General features: G+C 53.4%; 1 protein-coding gene across 9 annotated transcripts in view; it reads right to left on the minus strand.

The window, feature by feature from the left end:
• Positions 1-18,552, minus strand: part of CIITA (class II major histocompatibility complex transactivator) — a 48,559-nt gene that overhangs the window by 15,491 nt on the left and 14,516 nt on the right. For 7 of the 9 annotated variants that reach the window (XR_011494313.1, XR_011494312.1, XR_011494314.1 and 4 more), the window contains exons 2-10: positions 9,686-9,832; positions 9,349-9,441; positions 6,903-6,965; positions 6,651-6,722; positions 4,131-4,175; positions 2,880-3,032; positions 1,993-2,136; positions 908-1,072; positions 331-399 (exon numbers count right to left, since the gene is read on the minus strand). Coding sequence is in view for 6 of the 9 variants with exons in the window: in XM_014849918.3 (XP_014705404.2) it covers positions 331-399; positions 908-1,072; positions 1,993-2,136; positions 2,880-3,032; positions 4,131-4,175; positions 6,651-6,722; positions 6,903-6,965; positions 9,349-9,441; positions 9,686-9,832 (951 nt within the window). In the remaining 3 variants the exon portion in view is untranslated. The remainder of the gene's footprint in view (positions 1-330; positions 400-907; positions 1,073-1,992; positions 2,137-2,879; positions 3,033-4,130; positions 4,176-6,650; positions 6,723-6,902; positions 6,966-9,348; positions 9,442-9,685; positions 9,833-18,552) is intronic. The other 2 variants (XM_070484935.1, XM_070484938.1) reach the window with 1 other exon arrangement.

Consider the following 18,552-nt stretch of genomic DNA (forward strand, 5'->3'; position numbering starts at 1 on the left):
AGACAGGGTAATTTGGCCGTTCTCTGATTCGCTCTTTCATTCCCACCCTCCATCACTTCCATACTCATCATCCGTCATGCCCTCTTCCCTCATTCATTCTCTCAGCCTCGCAAACAAGACGTCAACACCCAGCGTGCACTGACGAGGGTGGGTCCTCAGGAAGTATTACTCAAGTGTAAGTGGCGGAATGAAGGCTGAAATGATGGCGGAATCAAATGAGTAAGTGAATGAATGAATGGGTTGAAGGAGTGTTGAGTGAATGAGTGAAGTGAAGTCAGATCTGGGCTTCGGCCTCCAGCCCCGAGGGCAGGGGACCCTGCCACCACTCACCGGGCCATTTTGGAGGCTTGCTGGAGCCCTCGTGAGCTGCCTGGCATCGGGTGGGCGACACCTGGTCCTCTGGAGAGGAAGAAGCCGGTGTCGGAGTTCCGGTGGGGGCGCCCCGCGGCCTCCCTCCCTCTGGGGCCCTCAGTCCTCCTAGTATCCCGAGGGCGGAGCCCACAAGGACTGGGGATCGTCAAGATGGAGGTTAGAGGTCATGGCCTGAGGCTGTCTCCTACAGGAAGATGTCTTCCTCTGGCTAGCCGTACTTTAAAAAATTTCACCAATGTTTTAAAAACCACCATATCTATGTAAAAATCAGGATTTCCGGATTCTGCTGATGGTTCGGAAGATCCGGCCACACTGGGCGGGCTGTCCTGCCCGGGTGACAAGCAGCTGTCCCTTCAGATGGGACATGGATTGTCGAGGCAACTCCCCAGAGACGCTCCCTGCCCTGTTTTGCCCATAAACACGACCCGCCGTTCCCGCAGGCAGCCCCATCTGTGGATCCTGACCCTCTGAGGCAACTCCTTCCCCGGGGCCTCAACCCCGCTTCCAGCAATCTCACGGACCCCGAGGTCCTTACCGGTCACGTGGGCACGGGAGGTCAGGGCTGGTTCGGGCATGCCGGGAAGGTCAGCTGCCGATGGGGCAAAGGGGCTGGTGGAACCGGGCCGGTCTGGGGACTTCGGGAGGCTGTGGACAGCTGGGCTGCTGGGTGGGGGCGCTTGGCTAGCCTGGGGCAGCTCGCCTACAGCGGGAGGGAGAGGGGCATAAGAAAACCAGGCACCCATCCAGGAACCCACTGAGGTCACCCCCACCCCAAATCAGGCTGTGGGGCTTGGGAAGTCTGGGGAGAGGACAGAGAACTTCTAAAGGAGGACGTTCCAGAACGGAATCAAGGAAAGAGGTCCAGAGAGACATCTAGCTCCTAAAGTCTTGGTTTCTCCATCTGGGAAATGGACACGAAAAGCTTCATAGGGAGCTCAGAGCAGGTGCTATGACAGCACGCTTCTTGCTGTGTGACCAGTCCTCATCTTTCTAGACGTCAGGAAGGCTCCCTTCTGAGGCACTGATGCATTGTACAAAAACTGGCATGCAGCCTTCGAAGGATGCTCTCAAATTGAGTGGAAGTGTTCCCCCTGGCCTCATCCTCTTTCCCATCCCTGCCAGCCCAAAGATGCCTTCCCCTGGACAATTCACAACCCCACAATTCAGTGTGGCAAGTCAGCGGGGGCCATTTTGCTGATCAGAAAACAGGGCAATTCAGAGAAAGCTGTGCAAGGATACACACCAAACTGTTGACAGTAGCATACTAAACGAATAAGGGAGCGACTCAGTAACACTTGCAAGCATCTCTTATTGTTTGGCTTATTAATCAGCATGTATGGATGTTGTGATTTAAAAATACAATAAAGTTGAAATTAAAAAAAGAAGAAAAACTAAGGCTCTGGGGGAGGGGAAATTGAGACATGGAAGACCACACAGCCACTCATTGGACCACTCATCCAGACCACCATGGGGAGCTCTGCTCCTCGGCTTTGATTTTGGGGAAATGGGGACAGAGGTGGGTATTCTGGGGAGGGAGGATCATGAGAAAGTGCTGGGTTATAATTGCCAAATACCCAAGGTGGGGGGAGGACCAAGTCAGGGAGTCCATGACACACTCACCTTGGTAGATGAATACACCAGAGACCCCGGTCCCAGCCCCTGAGATTTGCCAGAGCCCCTGGGGCAGAGTGGGGAGAGTGGGGATGATCTGAATGGGCCCGGCGGGGAGACTCAAACAGCTCAGCAAGGAAGTGGAGGGGGGCGCTGCAAGACACAAAGGCGGGAAGGTGGGACCCCCCCCCACAGCAACTACGCTTGTAATCCTGTTCTGTGGCTATTTGGTTAACATCTGACTCATTTTTTTTTTGAGGAAGATTAGCCATGAGCTAACATCTGCCAAGCCTCCTCTTTTCTTTTCTTTTCTTTTTTTTTTTTTGCTGAGGAAGGCTGGCCCTGAGCTAACATCCATGCCCATCTTCCTCTACTTTATATGTGGGATGCCTAACACAGCATGGCGTGCCAAGCGGTGCCACATCCACACTTGGGATCTGAACTGGCGAAACCCAGGCCGCCAAAGCGGAATGTGCACGCTTACCGCTGCGCCACTGGGCCGGCCCCCGGACTCGTTTTTTAAAGGGCTCCCGTTTCCCCCAGAGCAGCAGCTGTGTCTGTCTCGCTCATGGCGGCGTCCCCAGCCCCTAGCAGAGTGGCTGGCACAGAGCAGGTACTCTGTCCACAGCTAGTGGATGAAAGTACAGGGCTGGAGGGAGGAGCCCCTAACAGGGGGAGCTTCCTTCCTGTGCCTCCCAGGGACGTGCTCCTTCCGAGGCATGTTCTCTGGCACGGGCTGAGCTGGTGGGGACTGTAAGGATGGGGCTGGCTGGGACGGAAGTGGGTGACGGTGATGGGGGCAGGGGGATTCTTGGCCCTGGTGGTCCCTGCCTTAGCCACTCCTCGGGCGCCTCCCCGAGCAGGGCAGCCCACCCTTTTCCAAGCCCCTAACATACCGGGCATCAGGACGGTTTCTTCCAGCCGGGTCTGGCCGGATGCTGGCTCCTTGTTAAACAGAGCAGCCGGCGACGGGCAGGGCAGAGTCGAGGGGTCACTCACTGGCCCCACCAGGAAAGTGCCAGTCACCATGGGCACGGCGGGGGGCTCGGCTGTGAGGAAGGGGGCCGTGTGAGAGGCTGGGTGAGATCTGGGGGCCTGGAGGGCCTTCCTGGGGTGGGGAGGGCTCTGAGAGCAGACTGGGCCTGTCTCCTGGGAGCTGGAGAAGCTCTCGTCCTCTCCTCAGCCCTGGGTGAGGCTGGTTTGATGGACAGCGGCTCTGTGCCCGGCCCCCCACCCGTCTCCTTGTGACTGGGCCCCGAGGGCTTCCCAAGATGGAGAGCTGTGGCCGGACAGACCTGAAAACAGGCTGTTGGCTCCAGGCCCCTGCCACCTTCCGCAGCCAGTCCCTGAGCCCCTCGGGCACCCTGAGAGCCCCCATCACTTCCCACCAGACTGGGGCAGGGATCATTTCCTCCATTCAACTGAGAGATCCAGGAGGGTGGAGACGCCTCCCCCATCAGATCGGGAGCTCCTTGAAGACAGGGACTGCTTCTCCACCGTCCTGGGGCTCTCATGGGCGGGGCCCCTGGCTCCCCATCAGACCGGAACTTTCTGAGGACGGCGACCAGGCCTCCTCCATCAGAGTGAGAGCCTTTCCTTCCTCGGTCTGTTCACCACACAGGGGCTGGTCTCCCCACCTTTGCAATAACAAGTGGGTGGGGTGGGGAGGGGAGAGGAAGGAAGGGGGGGAGGAAAGGGGAGGAGAGAGGAAGGGAGGGGAGGAAGCATCTGGCGGGAGGACACGGTGAGCTCAGGGGAACAAGCTCACTGAGGCATGAGGGCGGTCAGGAGGGCGGGAGGCGCTGGGTGACCAGCTGACCCTAGGTGGCTCCTGAGGGCGGTGGAAGGAGGCGAGGGGCGGGGTCTCAGCTGGGACTCAGAATTAAGAGGAGGGAGGTGCTAGGGGACAGCCGTTGTAGGAGAAGCTGAGTCTCTCAGCAGCCCTCGCCTAACCCTACCTGCAGAGCACGGGCCACGGAACCAGGACCTTGATCTGAATCCCGGCACCACCTCTCACTAGCTGTGTGATTTCGGACAAGTGGCTTCACCTCTCTGAGCCTTGGCTTTCCACTGCCAGTGTACGTTCGCCTCAGGAGGCCCCCCTTTCCCGCCTCGCCATCTCCCTGGGCCCGGCCCGCCCTGCTCACCTAGCTTCCTGTGCTTCCGGTCCACCGGCAGCTCCTCTGGGAAGGCTGCAGAGAGAACACCACGGTCAGCTGCCCCAGGGAAGTAGTGTTCCAAGCCAGAAGAGGCTTGTGGGCCCACCAGGCCATATGGCCTGGCCTTAAATGGCTGGGAAGTGGCCTTGGGGGTCCACTCCCTCTTGTGCCTCTGAGCATTCCTGTCCCCTCTCATCTGCTGGAGCCCCAAACCCCACCTGGAAGCACCCAGAGCAGGGAGGGACCAGAAGAGGCAGAACCATACAGGGGACACAACATGCATTTGAGTTTAAAAAGTAACAATAAAAAGCAATCTGCTTTTGATCCCTTCCTAGCTGTGCGTCTGTGCATCACAGCCTCTCTGAGACTTCGCTCTCTCGGCTGTGAAACGGGTGGCGATTCATACTTTGCAGGAGCACGCTGGAAATCAGCGAGCGAGCATCACTTGGCACTCCAACGGAGAAAGACCCTGTGCGTCCCTCAGCAAGGGGCTGACGAAACAAGTCAGGGTTCACCCTCCCAGTGAAACACCCCGCAGCCCCAAAAAAGAACAAGGATGCTGAAGGCTGTATGGGGAAGTGTATCAGTGTCTGCAATTTCCTTGGAAATGTCCCACAAAGGAAAGGAACGGATGGGCGCACGGATCGAGGGATGGGCAGGTGGATAGAGCTGTGTTAAGACAAACACAGTCAAACATTAACTGTAGAAGGTAAGTGGTGGGTACACGGTTGTTTGTAGTACAATTCTTTCACTTTGACTATATGTTGAAAAATCTCATAGTAAAATATCGGGGAAAATATTTGTCCAACGAAAGCAAAAAAAAAGGGAAAGAAAGAGGAATTCTCTGGAAGCAGAACCATGCATTCTCCATCAGCGATACGGAAGCCACCTCCCAGACGTGTTAAATGAAGAAAGCCAAGCGCAGGAGTGGGTACAACACGGTCATTTGTGTGGAATTTTTTTTTTAAAGAAGTGGCTTATAGATGAATAGAATACTACTGACACGGCAAAAAGGAACCTGGCCACATAGTTGCCCTCAGGGAGGGAACCTGAGGGATGGGGGACAAAGCTGGGAGGGAGGTTTTTTCCCCATTGAATATTCTTTGCAGCTTTTGAATTTTTACGCCACACACCTGTTTTACCTGTTCAAAAATGAATAAATAGGCACAGGGCTCACATGTGGGCTGGCACATAGTCAGCCTTCAATGAGCTGTTAAGCCCATTTTACAGCTATTTTCATTGGACCATATTTACTCAGGTGCTACTGCTCGTCAGGCCCTGTGCTGGATGCCACCAATGCAGTGACAAGGAAGAAAGACAAGGTCTCTGTCCTCACAGCCGGGGAACTAGACAAAGATGATAAATAAAATAAGTCCAGATGTAATAAGTGCTAATGTGCTAGGAGAGACACAAACAAGGTGAAAATAAGTGAGTTTATCTATGTGGAAAGGGTGGTCAAGGCCTCCAGGAGGTGGTGACATGTCAGCCAAGACCTAAAAGATTCAGAGGAGCCAGCCATGGGAAGAACTGGAGTGGGGCACTGCAGACAGAGAGAACAGCAAGTGCAAAGGCCCTGAGGCTGGAAAGCGTCCGTGGGTTACAGGAATGGAGAGAAGCCAGTGAGGCTGCAGCATAGTGGCTCATGGGGGTTTGGAGAGGCGGGAAGGGCCAGATCACGCAGGCCTTGAGGTAAGTATTTTGTGGCCATTGGAGGGTTAGCATGGCAGCAAAATGATGGGATTTTCATTTCAAAGCTCGTGTTGGCTGCTGGGTGAGGAGAGATTAAGGAGGCAGGGAGACTGAGTAGGAGGGTCAGAGAGGCGCAGGTACTTGCCCAAGGTCACACAGACAATAGATAGCAGATCAGGATTGAAACTCAGTTCTTACTAACTCCAGAACCTGCGTGTAAAGAGACCTCCCTCAAATACAGGGGTGACAACTGAGGACGGAAGAGAAGCCAGAGACCAAATGTCCCTTTGGAAATGGCAATCAAATCAGCCAGGGACAGGGGCTGGCCGGTGGTGTACTGGTTAAGTTCGCACACTCTGCTTAGGTGGCCCGGGGTTCGCGGGTTCAGATCCCAGGCACGGGCCTAACACTGCTTGTCAAGCCACGCTGTGGCAGCATCCCACATAAAACAGAGGAAGACTGGCACAGATGTTAGCTCAGTGACAATCTTTCTGAAGTGAAAAGAGGAAGATTGGCAACAGACGTTAGCTCAGGGCCAATCTTCCTCAACACACACAAAACAGATGAGAAAAAAACCCGCCAGGGATGGAGACCCTCCAGGAGAGTGGCCATTTGCTCCTGCGCCATCTGCTTCCTCCCGGGGTCCCTGGACAGCAGTGGTCTCCAGGGTGAGGGCAGAGGTGGGCGGGACACCCAAACCCAGGCAGAGCGGACAACACTTAACAAGGGAAGCAACTGGGAGCCACAACAGGCTCTGGAGCCGAGGCAGGGCCAGGACTCTAGCAAGGCTGGGAGGGATCCAGGCGGGGGCTCACTCACGTCTTTTCTGCCCCACTTCCTCGGGCGCTTCCACGCTCTCACCGATCATTTCTTCCAAGCCTATGTGCTCGACTTGGGAGAGAAACCAAAGGCACCAACGTGCACAGTCAGAGGAGACCCAAGGGGAGCCTCCACTGTCCCCGTGTTGGGGAGGGACCCGCCCACCTGTCAGAGGGTGGCCATTGGGCGTTACGGGCACTCCCCAAGGAGCAAGGGAGGAAAGGCAGGCTGAGCCGAGAGCTCTCAACTTACCGAAGATGTCCTTGCTCAGACCGTCCAGCTGGGAGTCCTGGAACACGTACTGGTCCAGTTCCGCTGCCCAGACAAGGAAGAGTGCGGTCAGTCAACAAGCTCTCCCCGAAGGCTGCTGGGGCCAGGCCTTGGACTAGGTGCCAGGGAGCTGTGACCCTCCAGGTCTGGCATGCCGTGGGGACCCCGTAAATGTTTGCTGAGTGAATGATTGAACGAAGGAAGGAATGTTGACCCTTCACGGGCTCTTACTCTAATCCAAGGGATGATGTGCGTCCGTGAGAACTTATCTATTGCCATAAAGTCATGCAATGCAGACGGTAGAGTTGTCATGGGGTTTGAGTTTAAATTCCCTACTAGCCTTACTAGCTGTGCAACCTTGGTCCAGTTACTTAACCTCTCTGGACCCCCCTTTCCTCCTCTGTGTAATGAGAATAAATAATGCCTACAACCCAGGGATGGATGGTGAGGACTGGAGGCTCCGCATTTGAAGCATCCAACATGGTAGCCAGTACACAGTAGGCACTCAATAAGTGGTGGTTAATGATATGAAGTGGAATGGCTTGGAGCCAATGGGAAGGCAGTTACGGCAGGAGGTCAGAGGAGAGAGTATATAGTGGGACGGGGCAATCAGGGAGGGCTTCCCAGAGGAAGGGATCTTGGAGCCAGGCCTTGAAAGATGGGGCAGAGTCTGAGAGGTGGAAAGTGGAGGGCTTTCTGAGGTAGTGACGACAGACTGTGGGAAGGGTATGTTTTGGAAACTCTGAAAGATAGGTGTCTGCAGTAGATGTTTCATGTTGGGGAAAGTTAGGACTGGATTTTATAGGCAACGGGGAGCCATAGAAGACTTCTGAGCTGAGGAATGGAGCAGCGATGCTACTGCTGCTGCTGATAAAGATGATAATGCTGATGGGGATGGTGGTCCTAGGGGGTGTGGTACCCAACACTTACTGAATGCGTACTCTTTGCAACTTCCTTTTCTAAACACTTTACACACAGAAACTCATCAATCCTCACAGCCGTCCATGAGGCAGATGTGATTATTATCCTTGTTTCGTGCACTTGGAAACCACTGTAATATTTCAAACTGCCTTAAACGACGGCATGGCCAGGCCGGGGTGTGGCCTCTGAGCAGCACAGAGAAAACCCACAGGCTTGAGGAACAGAGTTGGGTGAGGCCGTTTTCCCCACTTCTTCAGCAGCTCCCACTTCCCATGGAAATGTCCCTAAGCGAAAAAAGCCCCTAAATCCTTCACTGCTGCCTCCAGTTGTGCAGAATGTGAATGCCCTCAGCCCCAAACACTTCTGCTTCCCCCAAGAAAATTCCCAGGAAGGAAAGGAAGCAGGCAGGCTCTCAGTTCTGTAATTTCTGACACACACACGCCTCTCTCTATTTTCTGCCTGGTGTGATGCTGGATTAACTGTGCACTGGGGAAAGACTGGCCACATTCATGCGGAGCCCAGGCCTCCTCACAGATGTGGTCCTTGGGTTGCGAGGAAAAGGGCCACTGAAAACAGTTGTGCAGGTTGTTCACTGTACAAGCGTGCTCAGCTAAGAAGGCAAATGGGGGCAGAAATCCAGTCTGTACTTTGATAACCAAGCTGTTGCTTCCTGATGGAGCCTGCCTCCTCCAGAAAAAGGGCAGCTTTGTCCAATTCAACAAAGCCTGTGTATGAGATGGGAGCGACCCCGGTGAGGAGGGGTCCTTTACCCCACCTGACCCCCCAAACAACAACAATGACAGAAAAACTCTCCCCAAACAGTTCTGCCCTTGTCTGAAAGGAGTAGCTCTTTTTAAAGGTGCAAACCAGCCTCTCAGCTTAAGCCTTAGCCAATCTCCCCATGCCAAATGCTTTCCTTTTTGTTTTTAAAAATAGGGACTTTGAAAGGAGAAAGAACTAGGCTAGAATTTCAGATCTGCCCATTACTACCTCTAACGTACCCTTGGGGAGATTGCGTCTATCTAAACCTCAATTTCCTCATCTGTAAAATGGAGATTCTGATAGTATCTACTTCCTTTGTTGTAAGGATTTGATGCGATAACACACATACAGTGACTAGCATGTGACATGTGCCCCCAAACTGAGAGTTATTATGAATACTAGAGTAGTTCGGCTTAGGAGCTGGGGAGAAAGAGGAAGGGGTGTATGGGAGGCGGGAAAGAAAAGCAAGAAATAGAAAAAGATATAGAAACGGGGGCAGAGGATGTAAAAGTGAGGATATGTTGGCCTGGTGGTCATTAGCCAAGGGTCTATGTCCCTTAGCATTCTCCATCTCCCTTCCTCCCCAGAGTTTTCGTTCTTCTAGCCCTCATTCTGCATCCCCCTTTGCCACGATTTCTTAGGGAGGGGCCTGCTGTGGCTCACGGTGAATAGGTGAGATTAACAAAAGAGAAAAAGAACCTTTCCCCTCCACCGTCCTCTTTCTGGGCTCAGAACACTTCCTCACCGATATTGGCATAAGCCTCTCTGGTCTCTTCATCACCTTCTATGTCAAACAGCCTGCTGAACTGTTCGCAGTTGATGGTGTCCGTGTCGGGTTCTGGGAGGAAAAGCCCCTTGGATGAAGCGGGGAAGGTCTGGGAAGAGGGCTGGTGGGGAGGGAGGGAGAGGCGGGGCGGGGCTGGGGGAGGTCTCGCCGCGAGGGCGCATCACGCCGGGGGTGGAGCTGTCCGTGGTGCTGACTGGCTTTTGGCCGTCAGCGCTTCCCGTGGTTGCTGACTGTCTCCACGGCTGGCTGAGGGGTGGGGTCGGACTTGGGAGGGGCCAGGGGGAGGAGAGCCCACCTGAGCAGAGCTCGATCTCTTCTTCTCCAGCCAAGTCCACATGGTCATAGAAGTGGTAGAGATGCAAAGGGTCAGCATTGCTGTTGAGAAGCTCCAGGTACCCGCCTTCCAGTGGCCCCAACTCCATGGCGGCACACGGTCCACTGCCTGGAGGGGAGACACAGTCATCTCTTGGGGTGTTTGAAAGATGCAGAGAACTGACACCTACCACATTGCCCAGCTGGGTCTCTCAGTGAGGGCTGGGGTTGGGGGGAGCCTAAGAAAGTGGGCAAAGGTGCTTGTTCAGAACCTCCTATGTGTGCAGGTTAGTGGCGAGAGGAAGCTGGATTTCCTTCCTCCAGGGAACTTGCAATCACACTGGGAAGATGCCCATGATACTGACGAGGGAACTGGGGAAGTGTAGATTCAAGACTTCCCACACCTGGGAGCCAGGAGACCTGAGTTCCACAGCTGGTGCTCCATGAATGACAACAGCTAAGATTTATAAAGCACCTACTGTGTGCCAGACACATGAGTGAGCACATTTAACTCTCACATCAACGACCATAGGAGGTTTTATTTTTATTACCATCCACATTTTACACACGCGTAAACTGAGGCTCGGAGAGGTGAAGGAATTTACATAAGGTAACCCAGGTCCAAGTGGAACCAGGATTTGGTTCTGGGCAGTCTGGCTCACAGACCTGCATTTCAATGTTATGCTCTCCTGCCTTGGGTGGCCTCAAGCAAGTCTCTGCTCCTCTCCATGTTCAGTATGCTCATCTGTAAACTGAAGGAGTTGGGCAGGTTTTCTCGAAGATCCTTCGTTATCATTTGTTGAAGGGCATATTCGATACCTTAGATACTAATTCATTTAGTCTTCAAGACAATCCTGGACACATCCACACAAAAACTTATGAATGAATGCACATAGAAGCATAATCCATAATAGCCAAAACACAGAAACCACTCAAATGTCCATCAATGGATGAATGGATTAACAAAATGTGGTATATTCATACAATGGAATATTACTCAGACATGAAAAGGAATAAACTATGCTTCAACATAGTTTGATACATGCTTCAACATAGATGAAATTTGAAAACATTCCACTAAGTGAAAGAAGCCAGACACAACGGCCACATACTGTAGAATTCCATTTATATAAAATAGGCAGAACCGACAAATCCTTAGGGATAGAAAGTAAACTAGTGGTTAGCTGGGGTCGGGGGAGAATTGTGGGGGGAAATGGGGACCAACTGACAATGGCTATGGGCTTTTGCAGAGAGACAATGAAAGTGTTCTAAAGTTGACAGTGGGGAAGGTTGTGCAATTGTGTGAATATATTAAATTGTACACTTTAAATGGGAGAATTTGAGCAGCCTCTCTGAGATATGCAGTTCTTGCCGCTCCAGAGCCCCTGCCTGGCTCCCCAGTTCAGGTGGTCCATGATTCCACGGTGTGTTCATTTCCCAGGGCTGCTGTATCAGAGCATCACAAACTAAGAAGCTTGAAACAACAGAGCCTTACTCTCTCCCAGGTCTGGAGGCCCAAAGTCCAAAATCAAGCAGTTGGCAGGGTCCTGGTCCCCCTAGAGGCCCTAGGGGAGAGTCCTTCCTTGTAGCTAGCTCTGGGAACTGTTGGCATTCCCTGACTTGTGATCTTGTGGCCGAATGTCTCTAAGCTCTGCCTCATGGGCATATCACCTCCCCTTCAGGTCTCAAATCTTCTGCTTTTCTCTTAAATGGACATTGATTTAGGGCCCACCCGGCTAATCCAGAATGATTTTATTTCAAGATCTTTAACTTAATTACATCTGCAAAGACCCTTTTTCCAAATAAGGTAGCGTTCGCAGGTTCCATGGGCTTGATGTGGACGTGTCTTTTCGGGGGGCCACCATTCAACCCACTATACGTGGGACACGGATCCATGCTGGAAGGAATCAGAGGAAGCTTCTGGGAGGAAATGAGAGGAGAGCCGCCCTTGAAGGCCAGCAGATCAGAGACAGCCTTCTGAGTGCCCCCATCTGGGCCAGAAGAAAATGAAGTTGAAGTGGGGAAGGACAGTGGGAGGGTGTGGTCGTGAGAAACACACGCAACTCAGCACCAGCTTCCAGCTGCTGTTTTTCCTTTCACTCATCAACCACTCTCACTACCTATGGAGGGTCTGAACACAGACCCCGGATATCACAGAGGATGAACTTTCCAGTCCAAGGTGGGGCCCTGGCCAGAGCCGCCTGTTTATTATAGGTTGGGTGGGGGCTGCAGGAACCCACACTTAACAGACTTGCATCAAAGACCCAGCCAGCCATGACTAGAGGAAGCAGAACCGAAAGATGAGGCCACCTCTCTTTTCTTGGAGTGTGGCCAAGGCAGGGAGGTGACCTTGCCTGCTGCCTGGCCCCCTTTCCAATCACTGACATTTACCGAAGCCTACATTGTAGCAATCTGCCTCTTTTCCCAGGCAGAGGGAGCTGGTGACAACAGCTCTGGATGGACCCCAGCAATTCCACACAGGAATTGTGTGACTTTGGTCAAGTGATCCAAACTCTCAGTTTGCTCTCAGGACGTCCGCTCTGCCAGCGACCTTCAAGCTCAACCTGCTTCATTCTACAGAGCAGAAGATGAGACCCTGAGAGGGGACGTGCCTTGCACAAGGCCCCACAGCTTGCTGGTAGCCCAAGCTGCACCTGACCCCCCAGCAGAAGACTCGCAATCCAGTGCTCTTTCCTGCCAACCAAAATGTTTCCACTGCAATGAACACCCTCATTTATCTAGGCTCCAGGAACAGGGACCGGCTTCCATCCCTGATGGGCGACGGAGGGAGGTGTCTCGAGGAGGAGCCTGAAGAAGTCTAGCCCAGCCGCACTTATTGATGGGCTCAGCTTCAACCTATGGACAACACCATCCAATGTGATCAAAGACACTGACGGAGAGAAAGAAGACAACTCGTGTGAGCTTTGGAGTCAAACCGCCTGCCTCTACCTGCCAACCCACCGCGACCCGGGCAAGACCATTTTTTAAACCTTTTGGAGCCTCAGTTTCCTCATCTGTAAAATGGGAATACTAATCTTGGGTAACTCAAAGGATTAGGTGAGTTAACGCTCATAAAGCCCTTAGGAAGGTGACCGGCGCTTTGTAGGCGCTTAATGACTAGAAGCTTAGAGCGGCATCTGACACAGACACGATGAGCACAACGTGGGCAATGGCCATTACTATTTCTATTATTAAATCCTCTCTTACCTCTGTGATGTTGACAAAGGGACCCTTTCTTTTCCGTTCCTGCCTGAGTCTCCACATTGTGAGGCCAAGCTTTCTGTTCTTTTGTGTAAGGAGACCCCACAGACCACGTCGGAACAAGAAAGTCCAGTAGCCAGCAGTGTAGCTGGGATGGTCTGACCACGCCCCCATCACCACCACTGAGAAGGTGCCCGGGAGAAAAGTCACCCAAGGGCCCGAGTTCTGTGTCCTTGGCTCAATCCGGACAAGAAGAAATCTACTCTCTGACTCCCCCAACATACACCTCGGCAGCTCCCTTCCATCTTCCCTGAGACAAAGCCTGCACCTTACACACTTCCTATCCTATCCCCTATCTAGACAGGGGCTTGTAACTCAGTGAACTTCTGTCTCCACCCCCATCTGAGCTCCCAAAGAGCTCTAGGGAGAAGGCAGGATGGAGTATTGTGTCCCTTTGACAGAAGAGGATGCTCAAACCCCTGAGAGAAATGGCTCATCCAAGGTTCCCCGGTTGGAGAGCTTGAGTTTGAGTCCTGGCCGGGAGGCCTTAGGCAAGTGACTTAATCGCTCTGAGTGTCCGTTTTCCCACTGCTAGGTCAGGATAATGACACTTACTTGGAGGACCATCAAAAGGCCAGGAGGGTCTCTGCGTGGCGTGCCAGGCACACGGGAGGCCCACGGTCAAAGGAAGCCCACTATGTTGGGCAGCCTCAGAGCTGGGACTCAGACCAAGTCTAGGCTCCCAGTCCAGCTCTCCCAAGGCCTCAGCGCCTCCCATTCATGCCAAGATCTACTTGCGTGTTGGCCTGGGACCTCCTGGTGTTCCCACAGCCACGTGTCTGGTGTCTCCAGATGCTTAGGAGGTCTGCAAAGGCCTCTCAACTGGACTCTTGTCCCCACCTGAAATTCCAGAGGGGTCTGGGGGCAGAGACAGCCCTGCTCACCCCACTGCAGGAGCCCCGTGAGGGCAGGAACCCTGTCCATCTAGCTCGCCTACCCCAGGCTCCAGCATGTCCCTGCTCCCGGTGGGCTCTCTCCACCAATAGGAATGACGCCCAACTAGAATTCACAGGTGCCCCCTGAGCGCCAGGCACCAAACGACAGGAGGTGTAGACATCGTCCCATTTAGTCCAACTCACACATCAGCTCTTCGTATCCCCATTTCTCAGATGAAGAAACAGGCTCAGAGAGCAGACTAGCGAGCTGGGATCAGAACCAGCTGCCTGGCTCCAAAGCCTGAGCTTGCTCCAGTCCCTCTTGTCCCCAGCCAACCTGCGGAGGTGCCCTCGCCCAGGGCCAGGAGGCGTGGGGGGCAAGACGGTGTCCCCTTCTGAGGAGCCATCTGGGGCACAGCAGAGGAGTGGCCTGCGCCTTTCTGGTAAGTGGGCAGCGTTTTTAGAAGCTCCTCTTTGACCCCGCCCCTCCCCCGGGCCACCTTCCACGTCCAACTTGAGAAAAAGCTTCTAATCCTTTTGCCCCCAAAAGTCCCTTTTGGGGGTTCATTTCCATCTCACTTCACACTACACGGCAGCTTTTGAAACACCATAGACACCCAAATGGTTTCTGAAATAAAAATTCATCTCCCTCCCCCGAGGGAAATCGAATGGTATCAGGATGTTCCAGCTCGGACCCCGCACCTTGGTGTTCAGTGTGTGCGGCTGTTCTGTGCACCAACATAAGCGCCCACCTCTGCTGGGGAGATTCTTTCGAGCCCGGGGCTGTGCTGGATGCTCCGTATTTACGATCTTGTTTCAACTGTCATAGTAACTCTGGGAGATTGGTATTATTGTACCCATTTTACAGAGGAGGACAATGAGGTTAGGCTCGATTTATCAGGTGCTTTCTTCCCAGAAAGGGGGAGTATATCCTTGAGGGATGAGGAGGCGTTGAGAGGGAGAAAGGGGGCACCTCTGTTACCCCGAAATCCTCCAGCACTGCCCTGCATGGGATAAGAGTGTGAGAGGCATAGCCCCCCCGCTTGCGGCCTATACTTCTCCTCCCGAGGAAGGAGTGGAAAATCTCTGAACTGTGCATCTAGAGACACAGGTTTGAGCTCCAGCTCTGCCTTGATCTGGAGCACATTTCTTTACCCCTCTGAGCCTTAGTGTTGTCAGCCGGGTGTGGGAGTCCACGCAGCAGAGGCATTTTGGGGTTCTAGATTCCTCATGGCCTGTCAGCCTCACCCCAAAGTTTCCCCCCAAAGTCCCCCAACGACTACCATCCCCCCACTCCCCCACCTCGTGACAAGCTGCTTCCAGAGGTCAGATGGTGGCCAGAAGCCAGAAACCCAGGGGCACTTGTATACCATGACCAGCCCCCAACCAGCATCTTTGTGGGGCTAGCAGATCAAAGTTCCTCTTTTCCTCTTGCACTCTGTGGTCCCCAGATAAACTCTAAGAGACATCTTGCACAATGATTTACTGAGCACGGCCTATAAGAAAGTCACCGGGCTTAGTTCTCCAGGGGCCCTGAAGAGGTTTAAAACACGGTCCTGACCAAGAAGCTTGCGGTGTGGACCCAGATAATATTTTAGGAGAGATAGAACATGATAATAGTAATACGGTGGTCAAGAGTGGGGTCCTGGGCTCAACTCCCAGTTCCACACCAACTGTGTGACCTCGGATAAGTTACTCAACCCCTCTGACTTATGGAACCCACTGCATTTGGTTGGCACAGTGTCTACCTCATTAGGTTGCTGTGACTTGCCCAAAGTGACAGATCCAGGAAGTGCTACTAAGATGTGAGCTTCAAAATGAAAACAGAAGGTGTCTCTTGACAGCAGAAACTGGCGAAAATTAGAAAGTTGGGCAACACTAAGGGCTGGTGGGTGTGGAGCGGGGTGGCCACCCCAGAGAACAACCTGGGACCATTTAGAATACCTACAGATGGCAGGCCCTACAACTTAGCAATTCAGTTCTGGCGAAGGTACCTCCCAGAGAAACGCTCCCACAGCTCCACGAGGACACCCATCGGTGGATGCTCAGCGCTGTGCCATTTGAGATCACAGGGAGCTGGAGGCCACCTGGGTGTCCACTGCTGGAGAAAGGACAGTAACAAGCAGCCACTGCGATCCACAGAGGAGGATGCAGTGATTAGAAGCAACAGACCAAATGCGTATAGAGCAACGCAGGTGGATCTTAACAACATGATAGAGAGTAAAAAAGTAAGAAACAGAATGAGCTCTGATGGCCCAGTCCTAGACGTGCAGAGTGACATAGATGCACATAAAAAAACAACACATATTTGACAGGAACACATGCAAACAAGAGGCACCTTGGACGCATTAGAATGGGTGCCCAGAAAGGGGAAAGAGGAAGGCAGAAGGGGAAATTAACTAAGAGAGATGCCTCGTGCTGACTGCAGGCTAGAGTGTACTGTGAAGCAGGGCGTGCAGTCAACCCAATGTGGGAAGGCTCCTGAAGTGTAAAAGAAAAAAAAAAATGGAAGCTTCAAGGGGTGCGGTGTTTCTGTGACTCGCCAACAAGGCCTCATAGAGCCCTAGCTGATCAAAAAGGAACAAACACGCACTCTTGCCACCCTCCAAGCTGCCAGGGATGGGGTGATCTAGGGCCATGAGCCCCCGGTCCTGGGAGGGAGATGAGAATGTACAGGCCTTGGAGATGGACGGAGGAAGGCAGGCCCCGTCTGCAGAGGAGGAAGCCCCAGCCCTCTGGCCTGCTCTTTGCTGGCCCAGTGTGGGCGTCCCAGGAAAGTAAGACAGAGAGGATTTGCAGAAACTGCGGGTCTGACTCAAGACTTTCACTTCCCAGAGGGGCTGGAGGAGGTCACAAGAGACGGAGGGGAAACTGAGGCATGTGGCAATGCTGAAGGGCTTATGGGGTTGGAAGGCAGCTGGTGGTTCTGGTCATAACAGGCAGGAAGATTGGAAGACGTGTGTGTGTCGGTGTGTGCACGCACATGTGCACACATGCATGTGTGTGTGCATGTAATAGGGGGAAGCAGGCCAGACGAGCTTCATCTCAGGAGCAGTCTGGAAATATCGCTACTGGTTGACTCCGGTACCTGACTCCCACTGCAGGCTTCTCATCTGTGCCACAGGGGGCTTGACTTCGTGTATAGATTCAAAGACGAGGCTTGAGGGGCCCGCCCCGTGGCCTAGTGGTTAAGTTTGGCATGCTCCATTTTGGCGGCCAGAGTTGGGATTTCAGGCATGGACCTACACCACTCGTCAAGCCATGCTGTGGTGGTGACCCACATATAAAATAGAGGAAGATTGGCACAGACGTTAGCTCAGAGCGAATCTTCCTCAGGAAAAAAAAAAAAAAAGAGGCTTGAGTCAGGCCCATAGGCCTAGGTGTTTTGTTTCCCAATACAATTCGTGTGTGTCTGTGTGTGTGTGTGTGTGTGTTTTAATTACCATCACAAAGTCTCCATACAGAGTACACAAATGATTGTTGCCAGAATCCCCACTACTCCCTATTGCCTTCCACCTGGCCCCATTTTGCACAATTATGGCCCCTCAGGCATTTGAGTCTGCAAACCTTGCCTTGGAGACCCTTTAAGGTCCCTTCTATCTCTGACCTGCTAGAAAGATGACGGCTTGGGATGGATGGGTGATTGGGGAAGGGAGAGGCAGAATTAAATTCCGTCCTGCCCCACAATGGAATTGAGATGCCCAGGAGGGTCTCTTCCTAAAAAAAGCCTTGGAGGGGACTGGCCTTGAGCACCAAAACTGTCCAATTCCACAAAGGGAAGGAGCGGGAAGTATGAGAGTTGTGGTATTCGGGGGTTTGAGTGTGTCTTCCAGGTCAGATTCCAGCTCAGGTTGAAAGGGATTAGGCGGTGAGCGCTCTGGGAACTGTGGCGCACAAAGAGTTGCTCCCCACTGGCCTCAGCCAGCTGCTCCGCCTGGCCCTCTTCGGTTCCAGCTCCCTCAAGAATGTTGGCATTTCCATCGCAGCTCCCAGCCCCATCCAGGCTGGGACCAGCCTATGCCGGGACAAAGAGTCCTCAGAACAGGAAAGCCAGGAATGCAGGCAAGACTGGCTCCAGTCCCTGGTCGCCGGGTTTCTCAGCAGCTGCAGGGAGGGCGGAGGAAGCGGACTGGCACAGCCAGGAGGCGCAGAGTTTACAACAGACTGGTGGACGGGATCAACACAGGGAGTCTGACCCCTGAGATCTGGGCCCTGCTCTGCATCTGACAGGCTGTGCGACCCTGGGCGTGCCCCTTTCCGTCTCTGGTCCCCAGTGCCCTCAGCTGTTAAATAAAAGGGTCATACCAGCGCGGTGGCTTTCAAATGACATTGTACAAGGGGCCCAAATCCCAGAACAGCTGGTGATGGAGCTATTCGATTAAAGGGGATCAGGAGACCCAGAATCTCCCCTCCTCAAAAGGGGCTGCACAGAATACAGTTAAAAACACAACTCCAGGTGACAGTTTTGGCCTTGGCCTCCAGACTCTCCTTGATTTGACAATTTCAACTTGGGTAGTGGATGCTGCGGTGCGCCGCTCACGTCAGCCCCTTTAGGACCAGCTGCTGGAGGGCTAGTGGCTCAGAGCTCACAGCTCAGCCTCTCCGGGAATAGCCCAAAGTCAGGCCCCTTCTCCAGGGCAGCCCACATGCGATGATTGGGCCCTGTGGGGGGCAAAGCTCTGGGCTCCGTGCCTCAATTTGGGATAGCCCCTGA

Source organism: Equus asinus, chromosome 14 (genome assembly GCF_041296235.1).
Source record: "Equus asinus isolate D_3611 breed Donkey chromosome 14, EquAss-T2T_v2, whole genome shotgun sequence".
NCBI classification, from domain to species: domain Eukaryota; kingdom Metazoa; phylum Chordata; class Mammalia; order Perissodactyla; family Equidae; genus Equus; species Equus asinus.